General features: G+C 50.7%; 1 protein-coding gene across 2 annotated transcripts in view; it reads right to left on the bottom strand.

Moving 5' to 3' along the window:
- Window positions 1–4,332: 4,332 nt before the first annotated feature.
- The window catches only part of ITGA11 (integrin subunit alpha 11), a 42,718-nt gene continuing 22,419 nt past the window's right edge, over window positions 4,333–24,631 (bottom strand). For both annotated transcript variants that reach the window (XM_034066435.1, XM_034066436.1), the window contains 23 exons: window positions 23,822–23,966; window positions 23,257–23,422; window positions 22,691–22,761; window positions 21,753–21,897; window positions 20,058–20,206; window positions 19,151–19,291; window positions 18,440–18,643; window positions 17,820–17,950; window positions 17,007–17,173; window positions 14,984–15,126; window positions 14,066–14,176; window positions 13,765–13,850; window positions 12,209–12,416; window positions 10,786–10,884; window positions 9,482–9,558; window positions 8,705–8,794; window positions 7,501–7,591; window positions 7,285–7,398; window positions 6,482–6,568; window positions 6,189–6,299; window positions 5,721–5,816; window positions 5,449–5,562; window positions 4,333–5,240 (listed from right to left, as the gene is read on the bottom strand). In XM_034066435.1, the coding sequence (XP_033922326.1) occupies window positions 5,169–5,240; window positions 5,449–5,562; window positions 5,721–5,816; window positions 6,189–6,299; window positions 6,482–6,568; window positions 7,285–7,398; window positions 7,501–7,591; window positions 8,705–8,794; window positions 9,482–9,558; window positions 10,786–10,884; window positions 12,209–12,416; window positions 13,765–13,850; window positions 14,066–14,176; window positions 14,984–15,126; window positions 17,007–17,173; window positions 17,820–17,950; window positions 18,440–18,643; window positions 19,151–19,291; window positions 20,058–20,206; window positions 21,753–21,897; window positions 22,691–22,761; window positions 23,257–23,422; window positions 23,822–23,966 (2,818 nt within the window). In that variant the 3' untranslated portion in view covers window positions 4,333–5,168. The remainder of the gene's footprint in view (window positions 5,241–5,448; window positions 5,563–5,720; window positions 5,817–6,188; window positions 6,300–6,481; window positions 6,569–7,284; window positions 7,399–7,500; window positions 7,592–8,704; window positions 8,795–9,481; window positions 9,559–10,785; window positions 10,885–12,208; window positions 12,417–13,764; window positions 13,851–14,065; window positions 14,177–14,983; window positions 15,127–17,006; window positions 17,174–17,819; window positions 17,951–18,439; window positions 18,644–19,150; window positions 19,292–20,057; window positions 20,207–21,752; window positions 21,898–22,690; window positions 22,762–23,256; window positions 23,423–23,821; window positions 23,967–24,631) is intronic.

Genomic DNA, 24,631 nt, shown 5'->3' with positions numbered 1-24,631 from the left:
AGGGCCTTAATGCAGCAAGTGGATGGTATGAAATGGTTGGGAAGGTGTTTGTGTTACTGTAAATTGCAACCCTAAAGGTCTTCCTCCTGCTGTGTGCGCCTGAAGTCATCAGGAAAGCTGCAGGTTTGTATTTGCTCAGTATTTATAGTGGTGAGTTTTAGCTTGGCTGTTGGAAGTGCAAAAATCCACTGTTTAAGGACCTGTGGCTCATTGTGAGATGTGGGGAATGCTTTTAGTGTCCCATTTGGGGCTGCCTCTCTTAGTGCTAAAGCTTTGAACCCAAAACTCAGACAACCTGAGTGCCCATAGCAGATGGTTGTTATTTAGCTGTGTCCTGGGTGCAGCAGTAGCAGTTGTTCTCTTCCTTCTTAGTAGCTGGTGCAGTGCTGTGTTTTTGACTTCCAGCCTGGGAACAGCGCTGATAACACCAATGGTTTTAGTTGTTGCTCAGTAATGTTTATTCTGATCACATCATGCCCAGTATAGAAACGGGGGGGGTGGGGTGCCTGGAAGGGACAGATTGCTGCTTGGGTAGGGCTGGGTATCAGTCAGCAGGTGCTGAGCAATTCCATTGTGCATCACTTGTGCTTGTTTTCCCCTTTTAGTTTTATATTCTCTCCCCTTGTTATTCCCCTTATTGGTGGTAGCATAAGTGGTTTTGTGTTATACCTTAGTTACTGCACTGCTCTTATCTCAACCCATGGGGTTTATATTCTGTCCATTCTCCACCCCATCCCTCTGGAACAGGGGGTGAATATGGGGAGGAGTGAGTGAGGGACTGCGTGGTTCTGGGTTATCCTCTGGGCTTAAACCATGATGGTTGCTGGGAGCTGATTCAGTTAAAATTAACCAGTATATAAATTGTATGTATTGCAGGAAAGAGTCGTCTGTTCTGTGTGTGCCACGTGCTCCAAACAGAGCCCTGATGCCTTCCTGCTGCTTTTTACACTTGTGAAAGAGGGAGATTGAGATGAGCTCTTAGGCAGAAGCTGTTCCCTGTGAGGGTGCTGAGGCGCTGGCACAGGGTGCCCAGAGAAGCTGTGGCTGCCCCATCCCTGGCAGTGCTCAAGGCCAGATTGGATACAGGGGCTTGGAGCAGCTGCTCCAGTGGAAGGGGTCCCTGGGTTGGAACTAGATGAGCTTCGGGGTCCCTTCCAACACAAACCAGGGATTCTGTGATTTGTAATTGGTGATGTGCATGTTAAAAATGAATTGGTGGTTCTGATGCAGGAGAATGGGGGGAAGGAGGGGAGAAGGCTGAGCACCCAACATGGCTTGTACTGCTTGATGTGTGACAAAGCAGTGCATGGACTGGCAATCATGTTGAGTTGCTGTGTTGCTGGTCAAGACAGTATTTCCTTGCACTGTTGTTTTAACTCAGGACCTGGTTTTGGCATGGATACTCTCAGTGGTGTGTTCTTGTGAAATACCTGGATAAAGCTGTTCTTGGAACAAACGTGCATGCTTGAAATACCTGTTGGTAATAACAAGGTGAAGGAAATCCTGAAATTCTGCCTTTTAATATGAAAAAGATGTTACACCAGGTGATCATGTGGAAAAGCTTTGTCTTCATCCCTTGCTGTACCTTGTTCTCATCCTTTCCTGCTTTATTTCTGCATTGCAGGGTATGTGCTGAGGTTCTGCTTTGCCCATGCTGCTCCTGAGCTGATTTCTGTATGTGAAGACCTGGAAAGAGATGATGCTGTTACCCAGAAGCAGCACTCAGACTTCTTGTCAGTAGGTTTTTAAAGCACTTCACAAAGACAAGGAGTGTGTGCTATGGACAGGAGCTGATGTTAAAGCTGCTCCTGCCTCAGATGTGGTCCCTGGTCTTCATCCCTATTCCTGATGAAGACAGGTCCCTGCTTGCCTCCAGCCCTGGGAGGTGGTGTCATGGATGTGCTGTTCTGCTGCCTTCACTATGGCAATGAGAGCTCTTGGCCAAAGGATAGGAAAAAACCCCTTTGGGTGCCTGCTCCTGCATGCTTGTGGATGGGCAGAGTCTAGCTCAGTTCTCAGTGTCCCAGGACCTTCCCTTTCCTTAGTTATGGATATTCCTTCTTCAGGCATTAAAAGCTGTAGGAGAGTGTTTGTTCTTTGTGGAGTTATTTAAAGCTCTTGGTAATATTCCCTACAAACCCCACAGGTGCTTCTCGTGCTGGGAAAAGGGGGCAGAGCATCCCCTCTGCCAGGGGTGATGTGTGTATGTGCCCATAGGGGCCAGTCTGTTATTTATAGAGCTGGCTTGGTGCAGGGAGATGCTGTTGGAGAGCAAACAGGCTTTATAAATACCCCTTGCTGAGGCCAGCCTGTGCTCAGAGGGATGCTGAGTAAATCCTCATCCCTGCTTGCCAGCATCTCAGTCCCTCTGTCCAGAGGGATGCAAAAGGACAGTGCTACCATACACAGAGGGAGCTGCAGCTGACATATAAAATGCTCATATCATTGGGTCAGCTCTGCTTAAATTGTGGTCCTTAGGTGTGGAGAGAGCCCTGGGATGTCCTGGCATCATGCAGCTGCATGAAGAGCTGAGTTTTTCACTTATTCCATAGACTTCTGCCTCTCTGTGGGAGGAAATGCTGCTTAACCCTACCCCAGAGCCTCAGCATCAGCAAGCAGGGTTAGCAAAGAAAACCACTGGTTGAAAACAGATACTTGTTGAGTGTGAACTGAAATAAAGCTCAGCTGCTTTGCCTGTGCTGGCTGCAGTTAAATTGGTACAAGCTGTTGGTGTGAGGGGTTTTAACGGAGTTCTCAGTAATTACAAACCCTCTATGTTTTTGGACAAGCACTGATGCTTTGACACCCATCAGCCCATGGCAGGGTACAGGCACTGGGCAAAACCACTGCTGCAGGCCCTGGATGCTGCTGGGCAGGAGGTATGTGGATATGGACAGTATAGACTTAATGTGTGTGTGTTTGTATTATATATATATATGTATATATGTGTATGTAGAGAGACACACACACACTTAAACACACATATACCTGTCTTATATACAGCTATGCCTTATATACACAAATACGTAAGCATATGCACACACACTTATACATACACACATATGTATATGTGCATATATATATATATAAACACATATATGTATGTTCATATATATATAAAAACACATATATGTATACACATATATTTTTATATATATGTGTACACACACATATGCAGAGAGATCTTGGCTGGTGCAGGGTCCTCTCTGACCACAACTTCTTATATTTAGAGGCTGGAGATGCTCTCTTATATACACACACACACACTTACTGATATACATATGCCACAGACATATACACATGTACACATATACATAGCTACACGTTCACACACAAACACATATATGTGAACACACACAAGCTGTTGCACTGTGTTGCCTGTGAGCCTGGTTTCCTCAAACTGGAGGGTATATATATATATTTTATGTATATATATATATATATATATATATCTGTTTTAGATATATATGTGTGTATGTGTGTGTCTATATATACATACACACATAGACATCTATTTCTCTCTATATAAAGAGAATACATAATAAATACATACACACAGACATGTGTTTAAGCCCTCACACGTGGCTCTGGATCTGGACAGCAGCAGGAGGCCACCCAGCACCCCCATGTCCTTGGAGGATGATGGATGCTGCCCAGACCTTGCTGATCATCAGCTCTTTTCCTTGCTGAAGGTCAGCACCAAGGGCTGAGATGCTTCTGGCCCAAGCCTTGAAGCAAACACACACACACACGACTGTTTGTTTCCTGGCAATAGAAGGTTGGAAGGACACCATGGGTATCCTTGTGCATCCTTCTCTGTGCTCCCAACAGTGGTGAGGGAATTGGGAGAGCGTGAAGAGAGGGAAGCAATAAACTGGGGAAATATGGTCTCTTTAGGGCCATGGGGCTCTGTCAGTGTCACCATTGCCCTGGATTCATGGAGCACCAAGCACCCACCCTGGTACCCACACTGGGATCTCAGCTCTCCAGCACAGCCCTGCACCCCGGCTGGGCCGCCTGGGGCAGGTGAGACCCAAATCAGCTGGAAACTCCCAACATGAACAATTCCCATTGAAGGTGAGGATCCAGCAAGGAAAAATCAGGGGTTTTAATCCCCCCTATGTTATACACTGACTGTGGCTGATTCTGCAGCACACCTTCCTCCTCACTTACCCTTTATAAATAGGCTTGGAAAACCTTGCATCCCACAGGAAACAAGTGGAGGAGCAAGCCTGAGCCCTGACCTGATCCACTGCATCCCAGAGGGGTGTAAGCACTCCAATTCCCAGCCATAGAACGGGACAAGCACAGAAGGGAAGCAGAGACTCTCCATTCAGTAAAATACTGTATTTGAATCCTTACAAAAGACTAGGTCAGGATTTAACACAGTTCATTACCCTCCGGGGGCCCATACGCTGCTTCCTGGGCATCCATAAAATTAACATTAGCATAAATAAACCTGTTTGTTATGCAAAAAAGACAGATTTTGGTCAATCCATCAGCACCGATCCTCCCGTGACCCCCCTGCTATGTACAGCTATAATACACGAGTGGGCCCATGCTGGCCATGAGCTATTCCAAACTGCTCCCTTAGAGGGGTTTGCTACAAACTGCTTTTGGGTTTAGTTAAAAAAGAACCGGGTTTGGGGTTTCTCCTTTGTTTAAACAGGTAAATGGGTCTGGAATGAGTATGTACAGCTGGGCACGGGAGATCTGCATTAAGGTGCTTTAATTTGCTGTCATTCGTATTCAGTGCATTAAGAAGGCAAATTAAAATCTCCACCTAATGGCTTAAGGAAGGCAGCGCAGTTTGGGAGCTGTGCCCAGCAAAGCCCAGCCATGAGGATGAGCAATCCCCATTGTTTAAGGCTATTAAAGGTATTTGCAGCCCCAAGTGATGGGCACGGTCGCTTGGTGGCCCCTCGGTCCCCACGCCGCTGCCACCTCGTTGCAAACCCAGCTTGAAGCTCCTCTGGCATCGGGGTTTGGTCTGTGTCAGGCTTTGGTTTGTCTTCGGTTCAGGTGGTTTCACACCAAGGGCTGTGCTCTCAGCTCGATGCAAACCCAAGTGCAGCACCCAAATCCCTTCGGCATCGAGGTGAACCCTCTGTAACCAGCGAGGGGCTGGGAAGGGGCATGGAGGGGATGAGCTTGTGGCCCTGGCAGCATCATTCCAGCCCCTGGGTGCTGTGCTCCTGCTCTGCTGCCCGCCTGCGGCTCCCGCTTTTAAAGAATCCAAGCTGCAGGAATCAAAGAGAAACAAAGGGAAACCCACCATTACTTCAGCTGGGGCTGGGGAGCTCTTCTCTATTGACAGCAGGTTTAGACCCCGAGCATAAATAACATGGATGCAGGAAGAGGGCTGGGTTTGGCGCATGGACACAGAGCTGTGGGGCCAGGGGGTCCCTCCACACATGGGGGTCTCCACTGAGCTTAAGGGCTGCTCACCTTCCAGAGCACGAGGACAAGCAGGGCCAGGAGCAGGAGCCCTCCTAAGGTGCTCCCCAGGATGATCCAGATGGGGATCTGTGATTCCTCAGGCTTGGAGATCTCAAATGTTATCTGCAGGGAGAGAACATCACCATACACCACTGCTGGGTGCAAGGGCAGGAATGGAGGGGATTGGGGATGGCAAAGAGTGATGATGGGGATGCTGAGCATCAGAACAGGGTGTTCAGCATTCGCAGTGTTCCCAATGGATCTGTATGTGACCATCCCACCTGGCGGCTGGGATCCTCCTCCCGGAAGATGAAGGGGGTCCCAAAGCGTCGCTGGAGAGCAGCGTTCATGGTGAGCTTCAGTGACTTGAACTTCAGCTGCACAAAGAGATGCTGGATGTGAGCATCAGACACGGGAGAGGACCCAGTGCCCTGTCTGGGTGTCACATCCGTGCTGGGATCAGTGAGGAGGATGATGCAGGTCAAGGAGTGTGGTTAAACTACAGCAGAGGGGACTGATTGGGGTTAAACACCACACAATGAGGTGCTGCGTGGGGTGTTGGATGCACACCCCCATAGAATAAGTGCTCTTTGAGGACACAAAGCACCCTACACATATCTGGGCTCTCAGGATGGGGAAGGCAATAACAGGAGAGGGAAAAACCCCAAGCAAAACATGGGGGTTTTGTGGTGCAAGGGCTCATTTGGGGGGTTCTCCTCAAAACCCACATCTGCTTGGGGAGAACTTACTGCTTTCAGAGACTTCATCCACAGGTTGCCACGCAAGTGCAAGCTCAGCTCCTCGTTGGGAGCTAATTTCACATTGCAGTCAATGGAGACGATGTCGGAGTTGCTGTGGTTCTGCAAGGGGAGGTTGGGAAGTGGGAGAAGGGGATGGAAACCCTCTGGGCTTCCCCCTGGCACTCACTGAGGGGAGAGGGAGCTGAATCCCATAGGATGTCCCTGTCCTGGGGGATTTCTCTGTGGTTTGGGGGCATCAAGGCTCAGCCCAGGGCCGGGATCAGGCCCATTGAGGTACGCACCAAGTGAGGGGTGCGGGACAGGTCCTCCATGCCCGGTGTCCTCTGGTAGTCAGTGGTGTTTCCCCACGTGTTGCAGGTCGTGTTTTCCTATAGGAAAAGCCAATGGGTTCCAAGTGTGGGGATGGGGAGCACAATGGCCACCTCCCTGCATCCTGCCCCATGCACCCATCCTGGGCTCTGCTGGTGCTGGGGTCACTGCACCACATAATCCCAGCCCGAAAGGAGCCCATCCAGTATCCTACTGCAAGTAATACCCATGCTCTGTGCCTCTCCCCAGCACAAACCAGCCTGGTGCTGGTCCCCATCCAGGATGCCAGCCCCTGTGCTGGGCTGATGTGGGGGCTCTGGCAGAGCTGCAATACAAAACACCCCAATGAGGCCAAATTCACCCATAAACACAGCATCTCTATTCCAGGCTCTTTCCATCACCAGCATGTGAATCCCGCATGGCTGCAGGAGGCTTGGGGTGTGCTGGGGTCTGCTCCCAGCCCTGTTGGGTTGCTCAAGCCTGCAGTCCATCCCAGGCACAGCTGATGCTTTCAAGAGCCTCAGGAATTCATTGCATTGGATGCAGGTCTAGCTCAGGGAAACACTTGGATTCAACCCTTTGGCTGCTACCATTTTCCATGTTTCCAGCCAAATGGAATCTCTCCATTGTAGGGAAGTCCAGGCAGGAGCCAAGGCTATCCATGCAGGTGTGAGCATGGGGAGAGGGGCTGCAGAAGGACGTGGTGAGTATCCCCATCCCCACCTGGTGCAGAAGGGACCCACATGTGCTTGAATGGGGTGAAACCCACTCCTACCTGGTCCACCAGGAATTCAGTCAGGAGCAGGAGCCGGTTGCCCATCCGGGTGGCCACAGGGATGGTGAGCTTGATGGTCACCCCCTCCACAGGGAAGAAGCCCAGGTTCTGCAGCTGTGAGGACAGGGATGTGATGGTGCCAGCATCCCATGGGATCGGGATGAGCAGGGGGACCATGGCACTTCCAGTGCTTGGGAATGAAACCCTCCCCCTTACCTTGAAGGTGCAATGGAAGGGGGGGCCGATGCTGTCATATCTCTCCAGGGAGCTGTTGGACCTGATCTCATAGTAGTCCAGGCTCGATGCTCTGTTATGACAAAGGATCCCAAGTAATGAAGTGAGCTCGGAACAAAGCAACCCCACACCCAGCTGCCCCCCAGCACCAGGCTGGGCAGCTCCTGCCCCTATGCAGGGAGATTCCCAAAGGAAGGGGTCCTGTTTGGATGGAAAGCATCATCTGGCTCCACCTTGTGCAGAAAAGATGTGTTTTCCTGCTGGTTCTGCACTATTTCCCCTCTCTTGGTAGATTTTTCCTTGCCTTTTTAATAGAACAGAGAACCCAAGGGCCTGGTTGGAGGTGTGAATGTTGTGTAAATCAGAGCAGGTAAAACACATCTCTATTTAGCAGCTGGAAAGGAGGGAAAGGAGCCAGGAGCATCCGATGGAGCACATGTGATGGGATGCTGCCCACCAGTGTCCAGACAAGGTGCACAACCCTCCCCACATTGTCCCTATTTTCTCCCCACATTTGATCTGATTTGATTTTATGCTCCCATGAAGGTGATGCTGATATTTATTAAATTGACCCCCCCCCCCTCCTATAAATCCTAAGTATTAAAGTGGTTTTATGCTCAATGCCCCATTGCCTCGAGTGTAAAAAACAACTAACTGAAGGTCTCCCAAACCTGCTCAGATTTACAGCAAAGCAGTGCCAGGAATGTGCCTCTGGGGTTTACTTATGGTCAGGTTAATAAATCTGTGCCTTAGCTCCTGCTCTCCTTGGACAGAGGATGCTCAGCACTAGTTACTGGTGATGCCCAAACCCTCCCACACATGTCCCTAAAGTGGGATGGCTCCCGGCCCAGGCACTGGCTCCTAACACATGTTATGAACATTATTACCTACAATAAGTACTTTTTCCCCATTAAATTAACTGCCCTCACACCTATTTAATAACACTTGTGCATATAAACCCTATGGCAGCACAGCACCGCATTGCTCATGGATGCTGAGTTTGATCAGGACCCACTGAACAGGATGCCCCTGGTTTCATGGCTCCTTCAGCCCCTTTTCTAAACAAACCTCCCCAGTTAAAGCTCTGCTTGCACTGGGCTCTGGTTGAGCACTGGACCCACATTGGTCTTCCCAAAGGACACCCTATGAGCCGTGTCCCAACTCCATTCCCATGCCCAACACACACCTGGTGAAGAGGAGATCAGCTTCATACTTCAGGTGGAAATTCAGGTGGGCAAAGTTGTCCTCTTTGGTGCTCTCCTTCTCCTCACTGTCACTGAAACAGCAGCAGAGCAAAGGGGGGTGAGGCAGGAGCCGGCTCCACTCTGATGGATTTGGGGGGGATCATAGGAAGCAGATGGGGAAGAGCTGAGCTTTGCTTTTGGCTGAAGTGTATCCTAGAACCATGGAATGGTTTGGGTTGGAAGGGACCTTAAAGCTCATCCAGCTCCAACCCAGGGACCCCTTCCACTGGAGCAGCTGCTCCAAGCCCCTGTGTCCAACCTGGCCTTGAGCACTGCCAGGGATGGGGCAGCCACAGCTTCTCTGGGAAGAAATAATATATAGCATGCAACTAGAGATAATATAGATATAGATGCATAATATATATAGAGATAATATAGAATATATATATAGAATATATATAGAGAGAATATAGAATATAGAATACATAATATATAGTAGATAATTATGATATATATTTTATATATATATATACACACACATATATATATACATACATATATACACTCACACATGCACATACATATACATATATTTATATGGTTTACATATATATATATTTATATGGTTTACATATATATATATATGTATGTATCATGGCTATTTCCTGAATAAAGCCTCCAGCATCACCTCTGGCTATGGAAGAAGGAAACCCAGTGCCGGCATGCAGCATCCTGTGGTGACCTTGCAAGCACATGCAATGGGGAAAGCAACCATTAACCTGTTGGCCACCAAGTAGATCTCCAAGCTTGGAAGGAAAATGGACTTGCTGAACTCAAAATCCAGGCGAAAAGCAACCTGTGGAGATTGGAGAAAACATGAAGGAAGGGGAAAAACACCCAAGGACCAGCTAGGAGCAGTGTGGGAGCAATGGGATGGGAACATCCCCCTGATCCTACTGGGCATGGGAAGAACATTGGCTTTCCAGGGAAAGAAGAGGCCACACTGGGGATTGTAGGCTTTGCTCTGAGCCTTGCACACTGTCTGAGATTGGAGGAGTGAGCATCCCCCTCTTTGTATGGGAAACCCTCTGGGATCCTGCAGCGAGAGGCTGCTCACTCCCATCCATCCGCATGGGGAAAGGCCAAGCACAATAAGACATGATGGATGTCCCATGTGTGAGAGCTGTGGCAGTGACCTCATGCTGTCTGGGGCTGTCTGAGTGCAATGTTAAAGCTCCCATTGCTCTTTAGGCCAGATTCCCATTTCCAGCTTGTCTTTGTCTTGGCAGGACCTGGACTACCTGATGCCATACAGATGCATTCTCAGCCCCCATAGGTCATAGCCCTTTGGACAGCCACAGGCATCTGAGAGGGATGTGTTGGGAGCCTGAGGTGCCTGGAACTCATCCCTATTATCAGCTTCTGACAAGGAAAGGCTTCACATAGACATGGGGGGCACAAAGATTTTCCCTTCATATTCCACTTGTATTGGCTGCTTTTCCCATGTGGATGCAGGATCAGATGGGATTTCACACAAAGCCCCAGAGATTGGCATTATCCTTCCCCACCTTAATGCTGCAGGTAATGCTTGCAAAGGGGTATATGGCATACAAAAATGATGCTCACTGGAGCTGGGCTTACTCCAAGTGTTAGGAATTACTGTAAGGAGGATGCTACCAGCCCGAGGGGGCTTGGAGAAGGGTCCAGAAGGACCCTGGGTGTTCAGAGCAAGGAAAAACTCACATGCAGGGAATGGTGCCTTCATCCTATGAGGAAGGAGCTCTGGGAAGTCACCATCAGTGGTCTGAAACCAGCATTACATTGCTCCAAAGGACTGAGTCAAATTGTGGCTTGGAGGAGCTGGGTTGGATTTTGGTGCTCTCCTACCATCAAGGCAGCATCCTACCCATCCTGGCTTCCCTAATGTGCCTTTCCAACACCCACAATGGACACAGAAAGGGCAGAAACCAGCTGTTTATCCTCAAAAATCCTATTCAACACCCCCCCAACCTAAAGATGGATGGATACAGCCCTGCAGCCATGCCAGGGCTCTTGTTCCATGGGTAGGAAGGAATAGCTTTACCTTGGCCTTGGCTCGGAAGAAGGGGTAGCTCACATTGCACATTTTCTTGTTGGGGTTCTTGTCCTCAGTCATGCAGTCGATGTTGATGTCTGTGTCATCCTAAAATGGGACATGAAGTGTCAATGATACCGGCCCATGACCATCAAGAAGCAGCAAACACACACCCATGAGGGCCAAAACAGGCTTTAGGATTTGGAAAAGGCAACAAAACCAACCAACCCCATTGAAACCTTCCCATCAGCTGCATTTCTAGGGCCATTCCTGGAGAGGGGCATTGCTAGCAGGCAACTTCCATCTTTCCTGTTTAAATCCTCTTTAGACATCTAACTACAGCAGTGAATGAATGAACCTGATTATTCTGGGCACTGTAATTGGGAAGAAGAGAGGAATCCTAGGGAAGTATCAAGGGTAACAAGAGCCATTGTTCTGCATGGCCACAGCTAAGCACCAATATCGACTTCCCTGGTCCCAACAGTTACGTTCCTGCTGCTTGAACACCTTCCAGCCAGGATGGGGAAGCTCCTGCCCATCACAAAGCCCAAGCACAGGCCGGGGTGGGAAGGGAAAACAACCCCGCTCTGTCTCAAGCTGTAACAACCCTACAGGAAGCTGTAACCTGGTTGTATGCAAGGACTTTTCACTGTGTCTCTGCACAGCCTCTGATACAAACACCCATCCCTTCCAGTTGGCAACCCCCTTATTTATAAGGAGCGGCAGCCAGGACCCCGTGAGCAGCGATGCTTCCATAGCCAGCTACAATGATCTCCTACAACCACTTCTGCATGGAGCTTTCTGTTCCCGAGGAACCTTCCCCTCTCCCGTCACTTGGAATCCTCTTTCCAAAGATGCACTTTGTGGCAACGTGCCCCACAATTTTCCCTTGGCACGGCTCGCAATGAAAACAAAGGGAGGCAATGGGATGTGCGGGAGGGAATGAAGTCATTGGGGGATGAGGGAGGGCTCAGCAGCATCAGCATATTTCCCAAACCTCGCTGGGAAAAGGGAGGAGGAATCTGGGTTAGGGTGAGAATGGGATGTGATGGGCTTATGCAGGGGGCAGCCATAGAGAAGGGCATCACCCGGCTCGATCCTGAGCTGTGGCCACATTCCCGTTATCAGCCCATCCTTGCAGTTCTATCTCAGCTGCAAAACTTCCCCTCGACAGGAACTTGGCCATGGGCAAGAAGTGGTTTTAATGTATTGGAGCAGAAGAATGGAGAGGGAATTATTCCATCCACAGGCTCGGAAAACCCAATATATGTCCGAATAGAAGAGCTGAAAGGGCTGCAAAGTGCTCAGAAACGAAGCCCATAAACAGGTCTGATTTATGAGGGATGGAGGCAGTTCCAGGCTCTGGTTTAGGACACATCTTTCTCATCCGGCCGGGATGAGGGAAGCCCTGGATCTGCCCCCACAGCCTCACCTTGGGGATCAAGCTGGCGAACTGGAGGTTCCTGGAGAAGGAGATGTTGAGCACTGTGCTATAGGCGTTCTCCCCTCGGTTCTCCAGCACTGCTTCCACTGCCACCCTCCTCCTGCTGCTCTCGATGATGAAGATGGAGGTGTCGAAGGAGAGGGTGAAGGCTGAGCAGTCCGGGGGTGCCCTCCGCAGAGTGCGCCTGCAGTATTCCCTATGGGAAGAGGGTGGCACATCCCAGGGAGGTGCAGGCAAATCCCAGCCCCAGGGTGCTGATAGGCACAGCAGGTAGGATGCTATAAGTAAATCCCTGCTCTCCCTCCATGGTACAGCATCACCATGGAAAGAGGAATGCACAAGCTCCTCCCATGGACCATTGCTTTGGCTTTCTCAGACCCAGTTAGGAGCTCTGAATGCAGCTGGGGTGTAAGGAAAAGAGATCCTGTGCCATCAGCAACAGGTTTCAGCCTGGTTGGGATCTCTCTCCCATTGAGTTTGCCATCACAGACTCTGCAATGGCAGCAGCAGGTGCTTTTGGAGGCTGGAGGGGTGTTTGGGTACTTGTTTTATTTATATATATGTATATTTTTATATATATTATATATACACCCACATATGTATGTGTGTATATATGTTCATATATATTTTTAGTATATATGTATTTATTATATACATATATTTATTTATCTATAAAAAATTAGACAGGAAAGTATAGGATGGTGTCATTGTCAGAGCCACCTTCTGCATCTTATAGCAGAGCACCAGGATACCCATTTGAAGGAACAGCTCTATTGCTACAAGTCACCCCAAAAGTGGTTTTCTCACCAGAAATCACCTCCATACTGGCTGCTCTGGAAGAACATGATCCAGTTCCTACTGATGCTGTTGGGAAAGCTCCATGGGCTTCAGGGGTACCCAAATCAAAGGTCATGCACCTGGTACAGAATCTGCCCCTGGTTGTCTGTAGGATTCCAGCCACTAAGATCCATGCATAATCCCTACCTGCAGCTCCTGCAGTGCAGCCCAACAAGGGCTGGACAACCCTCCTGGTTGAGCCTTGGGTCACAGCCTCAGGACCTCCTATAAAGCTCAGCCAAGGCTTTACAGGAGACACAGAGCAACAAACGCTGAATGATGGGGTACAAGTAACCCCCAGGTAGCAGCACTGGTCATGAGCTTGGTGCAGAGCCCAGTGCTGTCAATAGGAGGTGGAGGTTCAGGTTCCTGTACTCCTCAATAACCTTTAAGAGCTCTTTAAGCAAGGAGATGTAGTGTATAATTATTTCTGCTGTGTGAGTCAAGCCTGTAAATGCCAAGTGGGCAATGGCAGCCTAGCATTTATCCCCCTGTTATTTACTGACTGGTCTCCATGGGGCTCATCACCATGGCATCAAATATTAGTAGTTTTGTGGATTCCCTGGAAAACCACCAATTCCTTCCAGGCAGGCAGAGGAATACCTCATGGTGGTGTTGGAAGGAGGACCAGTTGTGATACCCAAATCTATGGAGCATGGTTTGTGTGTGATAACGCTTTGGGAGGGTGCTAGGAGTGACCTACTCACATGGCACTGGGCACATCGCTTCTGGCATCCAGGACCAGGTCAGGGACACAGTGCTCATCCTCATTGCACCCGTTCCAGAAAGGGACCTGAATGGGACAACAAGGGCCAGTCAGTGATGATTTGTGCTCCAGTTTGCACTCCAAGGAGAAGGGACACGGGTTGTGATCCCAGGCTGGAGCAGATGCCCAATACTTGCTATCACAAGAGGGATAAGTCTGAGATATTAAAGATGAATCAGAAAGAACAGTTCTGACCCACTGCTTGATAAAAGGCACCCTGGGAGGTCAATGCTGCTACCCACCAGGACCCTGAGCGAGGTGGGCCAGCCATCATCCAGCATGGGGCCATTCTCAAGGTGCTCAAGCTCATAATCAATGGAGAACGTCACCGGCTTCACGTAGTCAGCTGTGTCCTGCAACAGACAGAGAGCATCACTGAGAAGGACAGTGCTCCTGCTGCTCTATAGCCCTCCCCATGCATTGGCACAGCTGCAGTTGGATGCTCTGAACTGAGATGGGATAAATCACAAGCTCCATCCCGAGCTCCAGACTTGAATTCCCCAGGAGTTCACAGCAGTTCAGGCCGGGGCTTGGGGCTGGGCCAGTCTGGCAGCTCGGCCTTCCCTGGCCAAGGAATATCCTCATCATTCACTGGGAATGTCTCATTTTGGCCACGTTTGTGCATCAGCTGCTCCTTGTGAGTGATGCAGAGGTTTAACCGGCTCTGGCACCCAGGGAAAGGGACCCTGGTGGTTAGAGGACTGCAGAGAGTGAGAACACTGGGGACTTGCATGGAGGCACTTGTTTCCCAATGGAATAAGAGCGAGTTGTCATTGATTCTGGGGCTGGAGAACCAGCCTGCCTCAAGAGTCAGGAGTTCACAGCATCCCTGAGGGCACGGCTAGCTGCTTATGGCAAGGAGCACAGCACAAGCTGGGGCTGCAATGAAGTCAGTGCTTGGGGACCCAGCGGCTCCATCCCTGACCACATCAAATGGTTGGACTTGATGATATTGGAGGTCTTTTCCAAACTTGTTAATTCTATGACTCTCTGAAACCCAGCGTGAAGAAATCCAGGCTGGGAGTGATGCTCATTTCCAGCCCCATGAAGCCATCAAGGCTCCTCTGCCCATCTCTCAGTGCATCGCTGCTTTGCACAAGATAAAGAGCATCCTTGGTTGGATGCAGAGCAGGAGACCCTGTCCTTGTCACTGCACTCACCAGGACGTGGAACTGGAGCCTGTCACAGTGCTCCTGCCCCGCGAGCAGCACCAGCTCCTTCTGTGTGTGCCGCTCTCCACTCTTGTCCAGGTGAGCCCGTGGTGTGTACCTGCGCTCGTCGATGGTGGTGTTGTACCGCAGAGCTGTGGGGAAGGAGAGCAGTGCCATCGGCATCACACAGTACCACACAGTACCACACAGTACCATCAGCATCATACGGTGCCATCAGCACCACACAGTGCCACACTGTGCCATCAGCACCACATAGTGCCATCAACACCACACAGTACCACACAGTGCCATCAGCACCATACGGTGCCATCAGCACCACATACTGCCATTAGCACCACACAGTACCACATAGTACCATCAGTACCACACAGTGCCATCAGTACCATACAGTGCCATCAGCACCACACAGTGCCATCAGCACCACATAGTGCCATCAACACCATACGGTGCCATCAGCACCACACCATGCCACCAGCACCACATGGTACCATCAGCACCACACAGTGCCATCAGCACCACATAGTGCCACACAGTATCATCAGCATCACATTGTGCTATCAGCACCACACAGTGCCATCAGCACCACACCGTGCCTTCAGCACCACACAGTGCCATCAGCAGTGTATGGTGTCATCAGCACCACACAGTGCCACCAGCACCACATGGTACCATCAGCACCACACAGTACCGTCAGCACCACACAGTACCATCAACAGTGCCATCAGCACCATACGATGCCGTCAGCACCATACAGTGCTGTCACTACATAGCAACACCAGGTCAGAGAAACGGGCTTTTGTGCACTCAAACCCCTATTGCTGGGAGCAGTGGGGCAGGGAGCACACTATGGGAAAATGAGGAAAGCCAGGATAGTGTTGACTGTTCCTAACATGCATTTCTTTCAGGCAAAGAAAATAGCCCCAAAGAAATACCTGATGTCAAGTCAAACAAGGAGCTTTACAAATAGATTATTACAAGTCACTGTGCAAAATCTGTGCAGGATATCTCATTATTGGCCTCATACATTCACATGCTGGAGGGATTGTACCCTGGAGCTTACTCCTGGAGGTATCACCCCCTGAGGCACTTTCCTTGATGCTTTACTGGAGACCATTTGCCACCTGCAGTGCTTTGGGAAAGAAACCAAAGGTTCCCAACCCAGTGCCAAGCAGGGTGGGATTCACACCCACTACCCCAGCGTGATGCAGAACGTGCATCAGCAAAGAGCATCCATCACCCTCCAGTGCACACAGCCCATGGGGTGGCTCTTCCGGATAGGAATAAGCGTGAAATTAAACAGATAAAGGAAATCCCACTCAGGTTTTCATCCCACAAGCTCAGCAGACAGCAGCTGGGAGGAAAACTCTGGATTTCATAGGGCAAATGAGGATTCTGGCCCTAGGGATCTGATTTTCCTATGACAGTGATTGCTATCTGCCAGCCTCTATGGCTTTCTCCTGCTCCAGCTGAGTCACGGGCACCCACTTGGGGTCCCAGCAACATGCAAGGGTTTAATAGCAGAGCTGGCCAATAGCTTCAATGAGATTCCCTGGGATGTTAGGGAAAGAGGCACATATGGTCAGCAGATGTGTCCTGCTGCTGCAGCAGGGAGGATGGACGAGCTCTGCAGGATGTGGTCCAGGAACATCCTCTCCTGTCCCACTGGCTGGCAAGGTGATGGTGACATCCCTGTCACACGTACCATGGCAAGGGAAGCTGTGGGAGAGCTTGGGCCAAGGGAATAGGGGAGGGAAGAGGTTACACACGGGTAAGGTTGTATCCTTGGGGTGTTTCCCAGCAATGTTTAATGGCAGAGCCATCGTCCCTGCTACATGAGCCAGGATAGGGACACATTTGTGGGTAAAAAGGGATGTGGCAGATGGGAGCATGTACTCCTGCAGACATGTCAAGCTATGGGATGCACATGGCAGAAGCCAAGTGCTCCCTTGGAGCTGGAGACCCAAATAACACATGGATTGGGGTTTTGTTGTGTGAGCAGCCATGCACTCACCCACACTGGACGTCTGGAAGTGAGCTGAGAGGAAGACAGCCTTGAAGCAGATGAAGGCCGACATGCAGGTGGCATCCTTCCCATTCCGCTTGCAGTCCTTGGTGAAGATGTTGATTTTGGGGGGCTCGAAGCGGATGCTGGCATTGATCTGGACCACACTGCGGGACCTGTGGGGCAAGCAAGGGTCAGGAGATGGGCTGTGGCATGGGATGCACAATGCATCTAAAGCATCCTCCAATGGTCTCTCAGGAACCTCCAGATTCACCCTTTTCCCAGCATCAGGAAGGTGCTGAGGAAGACCAAAGGTCCTGCTCTGCTCTCAGATCATCTATGGAGCATTGAAGAATATCTTGCATGTATTTGCCTCCAGTTTATGCCAATGAAGCAGCACCAAGGGCAGGATTTGTGGCCCCTTCCATGCATGTAGCAGAGCCCAGGGGGGCCCATCTCTGCTGGGCGCAGTTACCCTCCATTCTAACAGCTTCAAGGCTCTTTCCAAACCATTATTCACTGATTGAAAATACTAAATAATTCTTATTTAATAAGAGCAGATGGAGCCTGGGCTGATCACCACAAATCAATGAGCTGGACTGAGACTCCTGGGGAACTAATGATGAAGTTCAATGCAAAACCAACTCTGACATCCTTCTAGGGCCCAATGGCATTGAAATCCCATTGCCCAGCTGGACAGGGGGTTGTTATTGTGGGAAGATGGGTCAGATTGTTGGGAGATCAGTTTTCCCTCTGAAGATGGCAGCACATTGCAGTGAGCATTGGGAAGAAGAGGGTGCCAAGTGAGAGGGTCCAGCTAACCACAGCAGCACAGCATGCCCCAGGGAGCCCACGGCCAAGTCCACGAGCCCGTCCTCATTCAGGTCCAGCTGTCCATGGATGCTGCATCCGAAATACATCAGCCCCGGTGTGAGGTCTGCAGCTGCTATCCGCTGAAAGGAAAAGGGAGAATCCAGCCTGGTTTCCAATGGGAGCATCCCTGCCTGTGAAGGAGGGGTTCACCTCTGAAGATGCCCCTTCCCAAGTGATTGTATTATAGTTTTCCATGGAATGAGAGCAGTTTTACTTTGGAGACACCATCCCAAGATTCCTGATGAATTTATTCTGCGTATTTACTATTCCTTACATGCGGCAGGGGGTGGAATGGGATGAGCTTTAAGGTCCCTTCCAACCCAAACCAGTCTGGGAGTCATCTCTAGCAACCCATTGCACCAAGTGCTGAGCATTGCCCCTGTTTTCCAACATGTTTTCCATCCTTTACATTTACTTTCTCTTGCATCCTTCCCAAGAGGAGAGATCTGTCAATAATAACTAACAATGCAATACTGAATGTGAGCTTATCGTGCTCTATCAGTCCTTAAATGACATTTACTCTGATGGAGGATGAGGACAACTGAAGCACACCCAGGAACCATCCGTACCTGCTTGTACTTCTTCAGGATGCTCTCTTTGAAGCCAAGGAAGATGTAGATCGCTCCTTGGTGCTCATCCTCCAGAGGAGCCCCAACAACCAGGTCATTGTAGGAGTCCTGGTTGAGGTCGGGCACAGCAGCAATGCAGGAGCCGAACCGGGAATTCTGGTAGCTCTGCAGATCCAGGAGGGCTCCGCTGGGAATGAAGCGGTTCTGCAGGGCCAGCCAAAGAGGAAAGGCAAAAACCCAATGCCAAGGCATCAGCAGTGAGCCTGGCGAGAACCCCCCCCAAAGGCAAGCAAATGATGCTGTGTGTATGGGCAGCTTCTATAGGGAAGGAGGTGACTCTCCTAGGGCTGCAGGACTTGGTGCTGAGCATGCTGAGCCCTGCATCAGCTTTGCCTTCCTTCCATAACAGCCTATGTAAATAATGGCATGAAAAGTTGTGCTTTGCTTATGGGAACTCCTGCTGCCGCAGGCAGGATCTGCAGCCTTGGATATAGAGTGTGGATGCTCATTGCCTGCATGATTTGGTTCAGAAATGCCAGTTTGAGCCAGGTTTGGGGGCTGCAGCAAAGCACTGGAAGGGATGGGGATGGTGCATGTCCTGTCTGTGCCCTGCAGTGATGGTGGGAGGTGACACAAGGGGACAGAGGCAGTTCCTGTGCTAGCACCCAGCCCCTGGGCTGCCCCTGGCTCACTCCATGGTGCTGCCCGTACCTCCCGCAGGGTGTAGACATAGACCTTGCCCCTCTCCCTGCCCTCGCTGAAGTACATGGGGGCTCCCACCAGCAGGACATCGGTGATGCCGTCGCCATTGACATCAAGGGAGTTGATCTCGCTGCCGTAGTAGGAGCCGATCTGGAGGAGACAGAGGAAGGGATGGGAGCAATGCTGCTGGCACACAGGGGCACTGTCCCAAAGGGGACATTTCAACCCTTGCTGTAGCCATGGGGTTGGGAGCTGTGGATGCTGCAACAGCTCAAACCAGGACAGCATCCCATGGATGCAGCAACAGCCAGGGCATCCCATGGATGCAGCAACAGCCAGGGCATCCCATGGATGCAGCAACAGTCAGGGCATCCCATGGATGCAGCAACAGCCAGGGCATCCCATGGATGCAGCAACAGCCAGGGCATCCCATGGATGCAGCAACAGCCAGGGCATCCCATGGATGCAGCAACAGTCAGGGCATCCCATGGATGCAGCAACAGCCAGGGCATCCCATGGATGCAGCAACAGCCAGGGCATCCCATGGATGCAGCAACACCCAGGGCATCCCATGGATGCAGCAACAGTCAGGACATCCCATGGATGCAGCAACAGCCAGGGCATCCCATGGATGTAGCAACAGCCAGGGCATCCCATGGATGCAGCAACAGCCAGGGCATCCCATGGATGCAGCAACAGCCAGAGCATCCCATGGATGCAGCAACAACCAAGGCATCCCATGGATGTAGCAACACCCAGGGTATCCCATGGATGTAGCAACACCCAGGGCATCCCATGGATGTGCTGCGGTGCTGAGCTATTTAAACCACACAGTCTGTGTACAAAGGGTGAGGATTGATGGGGAAGCACGTGTTCCACATGGGTTAACCCATGCAGCATCCTCAGCAGGCATTACCTGCTCTCCCTTCAGCGCCTGATGGATGGTGAGGTTCCTGTTGTTGTGCATGCTGAAGAGGATGACCTTCCCTGTGTGGTTGAACCTGGGAGCTCCTGCAACGTAGACCCGCTCGTGCTTGGTGGAGATGACGGAGGAGACGGTGTAACCTGGAAGGGGCAGGTATGGGGTGAGCATGGCTGAGCATTCCCTGCTCCCAGCGCTGCCTGGGATCTGCTTCCCATTAGCCCCCGGCTGCTGACACAGCTCTGGCCACTTCCCAGGTCAGGAAGCAAGAAACCCAGATTTCCTTGCAGATAAAGCCATTCCCATCAACACCAGCATCCCAACCCTGGGCTCTGAGCCGCCTGCTCAGGTCCTACCTACACCCTGAGCCAAGAGCTCTGGCACTGCCTAATGCAGCCATACAACATCCTTCCTTCACCACGGCAAGCCCCATTCCTGGCTGGATGAGTGCTTCGTTGCATGGATCACATCAAGTTAAACAAACACCAGCACACTGGGAGGCTGCGGTACCTGCTCCTTTGAGTCCCCTCCAACACCACATCCCAAACCAGGCATGAAAGTCTTTGCTGATGCTTGATGTTAACATTCACAGTCTGATAAGAGCCATGAATCCATCAGGATCATCGCTCATGAGTCCTTATGGAAATAACCCCATGTAAGTGAATGACTCTGAGCAATCCCTGGGATCACCAGCACATGTTGCCTGCTGGGCTGCAGCACTTGCCCATGGTTGCAGATGGGATTATGAAGGAATATAACACTGGAGCTGCAAAATCCTGGTTTTCAAATGCAGCTCCAGGTTCCTCCATGGCCAATCATGAAGCTGGATCAGATTACTTGGGATCACATCCGGTTGAATTTTGGGCATCTTTAGGGATTATCAGGGTTTATGGACCTCTTTCCCTGGGCATTGCCTCTATATGGGGTTTCTGTTTCCCTAAATATTCCCTTTGTCAAGGGATATTCCTAAGCCAAGCACCAGCCTTGAAACCCCTATTTCCCAGCACTGGGCAAGCCGGGATTCTCCACTTTTATATATTAAATAGCAAGGAAATCAAGCATTTCCTTAGTATTTCTGGATTTCTTACTCCAGACAATGGGAACAAGATTCCAGCTGAGCTCCCACACACTCATGGATTTCCCTTGCACAGCCACAGCCATCCCCACTCCAGCCTGTCACCCTAAGGGATGACCCCTGCATCCAGGGGCTGTTCATATTCCCAACACAAGGAATGGCTCTGATATGCTGGCAGTCAACCCCACAGCATCCCAACCCGGGGGCAGCTCATCCTGGCACGCACATCTCCGGAGGTTTTATAACCAGGCTGTTATTCCTGCTCCGGAGCCTCAGCAGCCGCACATGGAATGGATTAACCCAGCAGGTATTTCCTCCCTAGGCATGGAATTTCATCCCTCCTTTGTAAACCATTCCAGTAAGTGCTGCAGATGACCTGGGCTGAACGGTGCCTGAGCTACTTCTGCATTGAAAGCACTTCTGTGCTGCTCACCATGGTCGACACTGGGCTCTTCCCAAGTGAGGATGCTCAATACCCTGCATCCCTGAGCAACACAGGTCCAATGGGAGCATTGGCTGCTATCAGTCACTGGAGAAATAGGATGTGTTTCCTACTATTGAGCATAAAGCCATTAACAGAGCCCTGGCAGCAGAGCCTCCTTCACCTTTCTTACCTAAATACGCTCCATGATTCTTCAGCTCCTCCGGGAACTCCTGGAGATAAGATTCCCGCAGAGGAATGACCTTCCCACTGCTGGTTTCCTTCAGGACGGCCCCATTCCAGTCATAGGCACCCACTGCTCCCAGCAAGATCCCATCCTGTGGGAGAGCAGCAGGAGTTTGAAGGGATTTCTGGCCAAGTGGAGGCAATTCTCCCCCCCCTTCCTATGGGCACTGTCAATTCATCATGAGATGGATGAGAGGACCCAGTGGGATGCTCTTGTTTGTGAACACACATCGGGGTCCCTAAAAGCTCAACTTCTAGACTATATGGAATCAAGGGATGGTTTGGGCTGGAAGGGACCTTAAAGCTCATCCAACTCCAACCCCTGCCATGGGCAGGGACCCCTTCCACTGGAGCAGCTGCTCCAATCCCCTGTGTCCAACCTGGCCTTGAGCACTGCCAGGGATGGGGCAGCCAAAGCTTCTCTGGGAAGAAATAGATAACAATAATATGTAACATTATATTTATATATAATAATAATGATATCTACAGAAAACAACCCATTCTCCAAAGCACACCTGAAAAGATGGAGGTTTTTAACCATGCTGGAGTGACATTTCCATCCCATTGATGTATTTCCATCATGCTTTTCCTCCCCTGGAAAACCCCAACCAGAAACCCCTGCTGGCTTTTCCCTTGGGCCTGTCAGCCTGCAGAGCCCATGGGTGAAAGGGACCTAATACATCCCACCATCAACAAGCATTTTCCTCCATGGCACATCCCAGCATGGCCTTTCCAAGAAGGAGCTGCTGGAGGCTGGTCCCAAGGAAGACACTGATCTCCCTTCCTCATGGGATAAGCCAGCAGCATTATGGTGATGATAAAAGGAACAAGGGTGCCCTCTTGCATGGGATGGGGTAAGAAAACCCACCACATTTACTCTCTTACTTCCACAACATGCGATGAAAATCCAGTCTGGGACATTTCCAGTCCAAAGGAGATTTCATTCTTGTTGGTGCCTTAAAAATAAGCAGGAATTTGTATTTAATGGAGAGTTTTGCTTTCCTGGACGGGCTGAGCATCCACCTCTACCACACTTGGAGCGCAAAGGACCTCAGCTGCTGCAAATGAGCCTGTTTCTCCCTAAATCATCACAATTCCATATAATCCTGCTGTTAACAGGTACTGGGAGCTGTGCCCTGGTGCTGTTCTCAGCCAGATCACACAGGAATGGGGATTTGGAGCATTCTGCTTCTGAACTGCAACTGGGTGAAGACACCGCAGCTCTGCAATAGCAGTGGTCAGGATGAGGGGTGTTCTTTGGGTAGAGGGGATCAGTGCTGCTGGTGCTTGAGGGATGCACTCAAACTAAAGATGTTTCCTTATATATGAAGTTATTCAAAGCATGATCTTAGGTCCTGTATCAAGCAGGTATTAGGGAAACCCCTGTTGTGAACCATGCACATCCCGACTGAGAGTACACCTGAAGCCAGGACATGTCAGGCATCACTCACCTTCCAAGCTAAATATCCTTTCCCCCAAAGCATCCACAATGTCCTTAAGTGCTGCTTCATCTGTGACATTAAAGAAATGCTTGTCATCCGGGTCGCTCGCTATGAACTTTATCTCATTCAGAAAGGCTTCGGGATTGATTCCTCTTCGGTTATAATAACCCAATACCTAGGTTTGAAAGAGAAACACAAGACTCAGGGGGGTTGTGTGATGGATAAGGGTGTCCTAAAGCACCTGAGGGGTGTCCATGTGGAATGAACCTGACAGCCTTGGCTCCTCATTGTGCGAGCAATCCAAGGAGCTGCTGTAGTTCATCCAGGCAGCCCAGGATGAGCACATCTCATGCAGTTTGGGTGCCTGATGTAATGCAGGGTCCTGTCTGTCCCTGGCCATAGCACCGGCTCCAGAGCCCAATTCCAGAGCCAAGCATCCCACTAAAAGCAGGACCAGCAGCAAGGACCTCTGTTGAGGTGCTGGGAGAGGTGGAGATGAGCTGCTCTTCCAGCCCGATTGCATTGGGGCGCATGGAGCATCACTGAGCTCTCTATGGCTCTTGCTATCACTTACAGCCACGGCGTATCTGGTGACGTTGTCCTTCTCGCTGTCCTCGATCACCTTCTCCAGGTCTGGGCTGTCGTGCGACTCTCCATCTGTGATTACAATCATTACTCTCTTTGCCCCTTTCCGGCCACCTTTCTGAAACGCTTCCGAGCTGCAATTGAAGAGATGCCCTGGGCTGCTCAGCCTCGCCAGGCCACAGCTGCCCAGATGTGCGCCCCATAGCCTGCATTGGAACACCTCGGGGGGTGCTTGGGCTGGTAGCCCTTGGGGAGCTGCAATTGGGACCCTCAGGAAACTGCAGGGCTTTAAAACAGGATTTTTATCCACCTGGAGATAAGGATAGGAAGGAGAGGAGGCTTTAATGAGGAAAATGCCCTAAATCTGCACCAGGAATACTGAGGTTGGTTGGGGCTGGGGGCTCAGCTCTGGGTGCTTGCAGAGAAAGGGAACATCTTCAGTCTGTTCTGAGACTTCCAAAGGGAATGGCTTTAACCTGACAGAACAGGGGAGGCTGAGATGGGCTCTGAGGCAGAAGCTGTTCCCTGTGAGGGTGCTGAGGCGCTGGCACAGGGTGCCCAGAGAAGCTGTGGCTGCCCCATCCCTGGCAGTGCTCAAGGCCAGGTTGGACACAGGGATTGGAGCAGCTGCTCCAGTGGAAGGGGTTGGAGCTGGAGGAGCTTTAAGGTCCCTTCCAACACAAACCATCCTGGGATTCCTATGATTCCTTCTGCTCCAGCTGCAGCTGAGGATGGAGCAGTTTTCAAGGCATCATCAGTAAAGCACTAACTGAGGACAGAGCCTTTGTGCTGGAGCATT

Source organism: Melopsittacus undulatus, chromosome 9 (assembly GCF_012275295.1).
Source record: "Melopsittacus undulatus isolate bMelUnd1 chromosome 9, bMelUnd1.mat.Z, whole genome shotgun sequence".
Taxonomy (NCBI): domain Eukaryota; kingdom Metazoa; phylum Chordata; class Aves; order Psittaciformes; family Psittaculidae; genus Melopsittacus; species Melopsittacus undulatus.
Note: the sequence above shows the minus strand (reverse complement) of the source record. Positions and strands in the feature narration are given on the sequence as shown.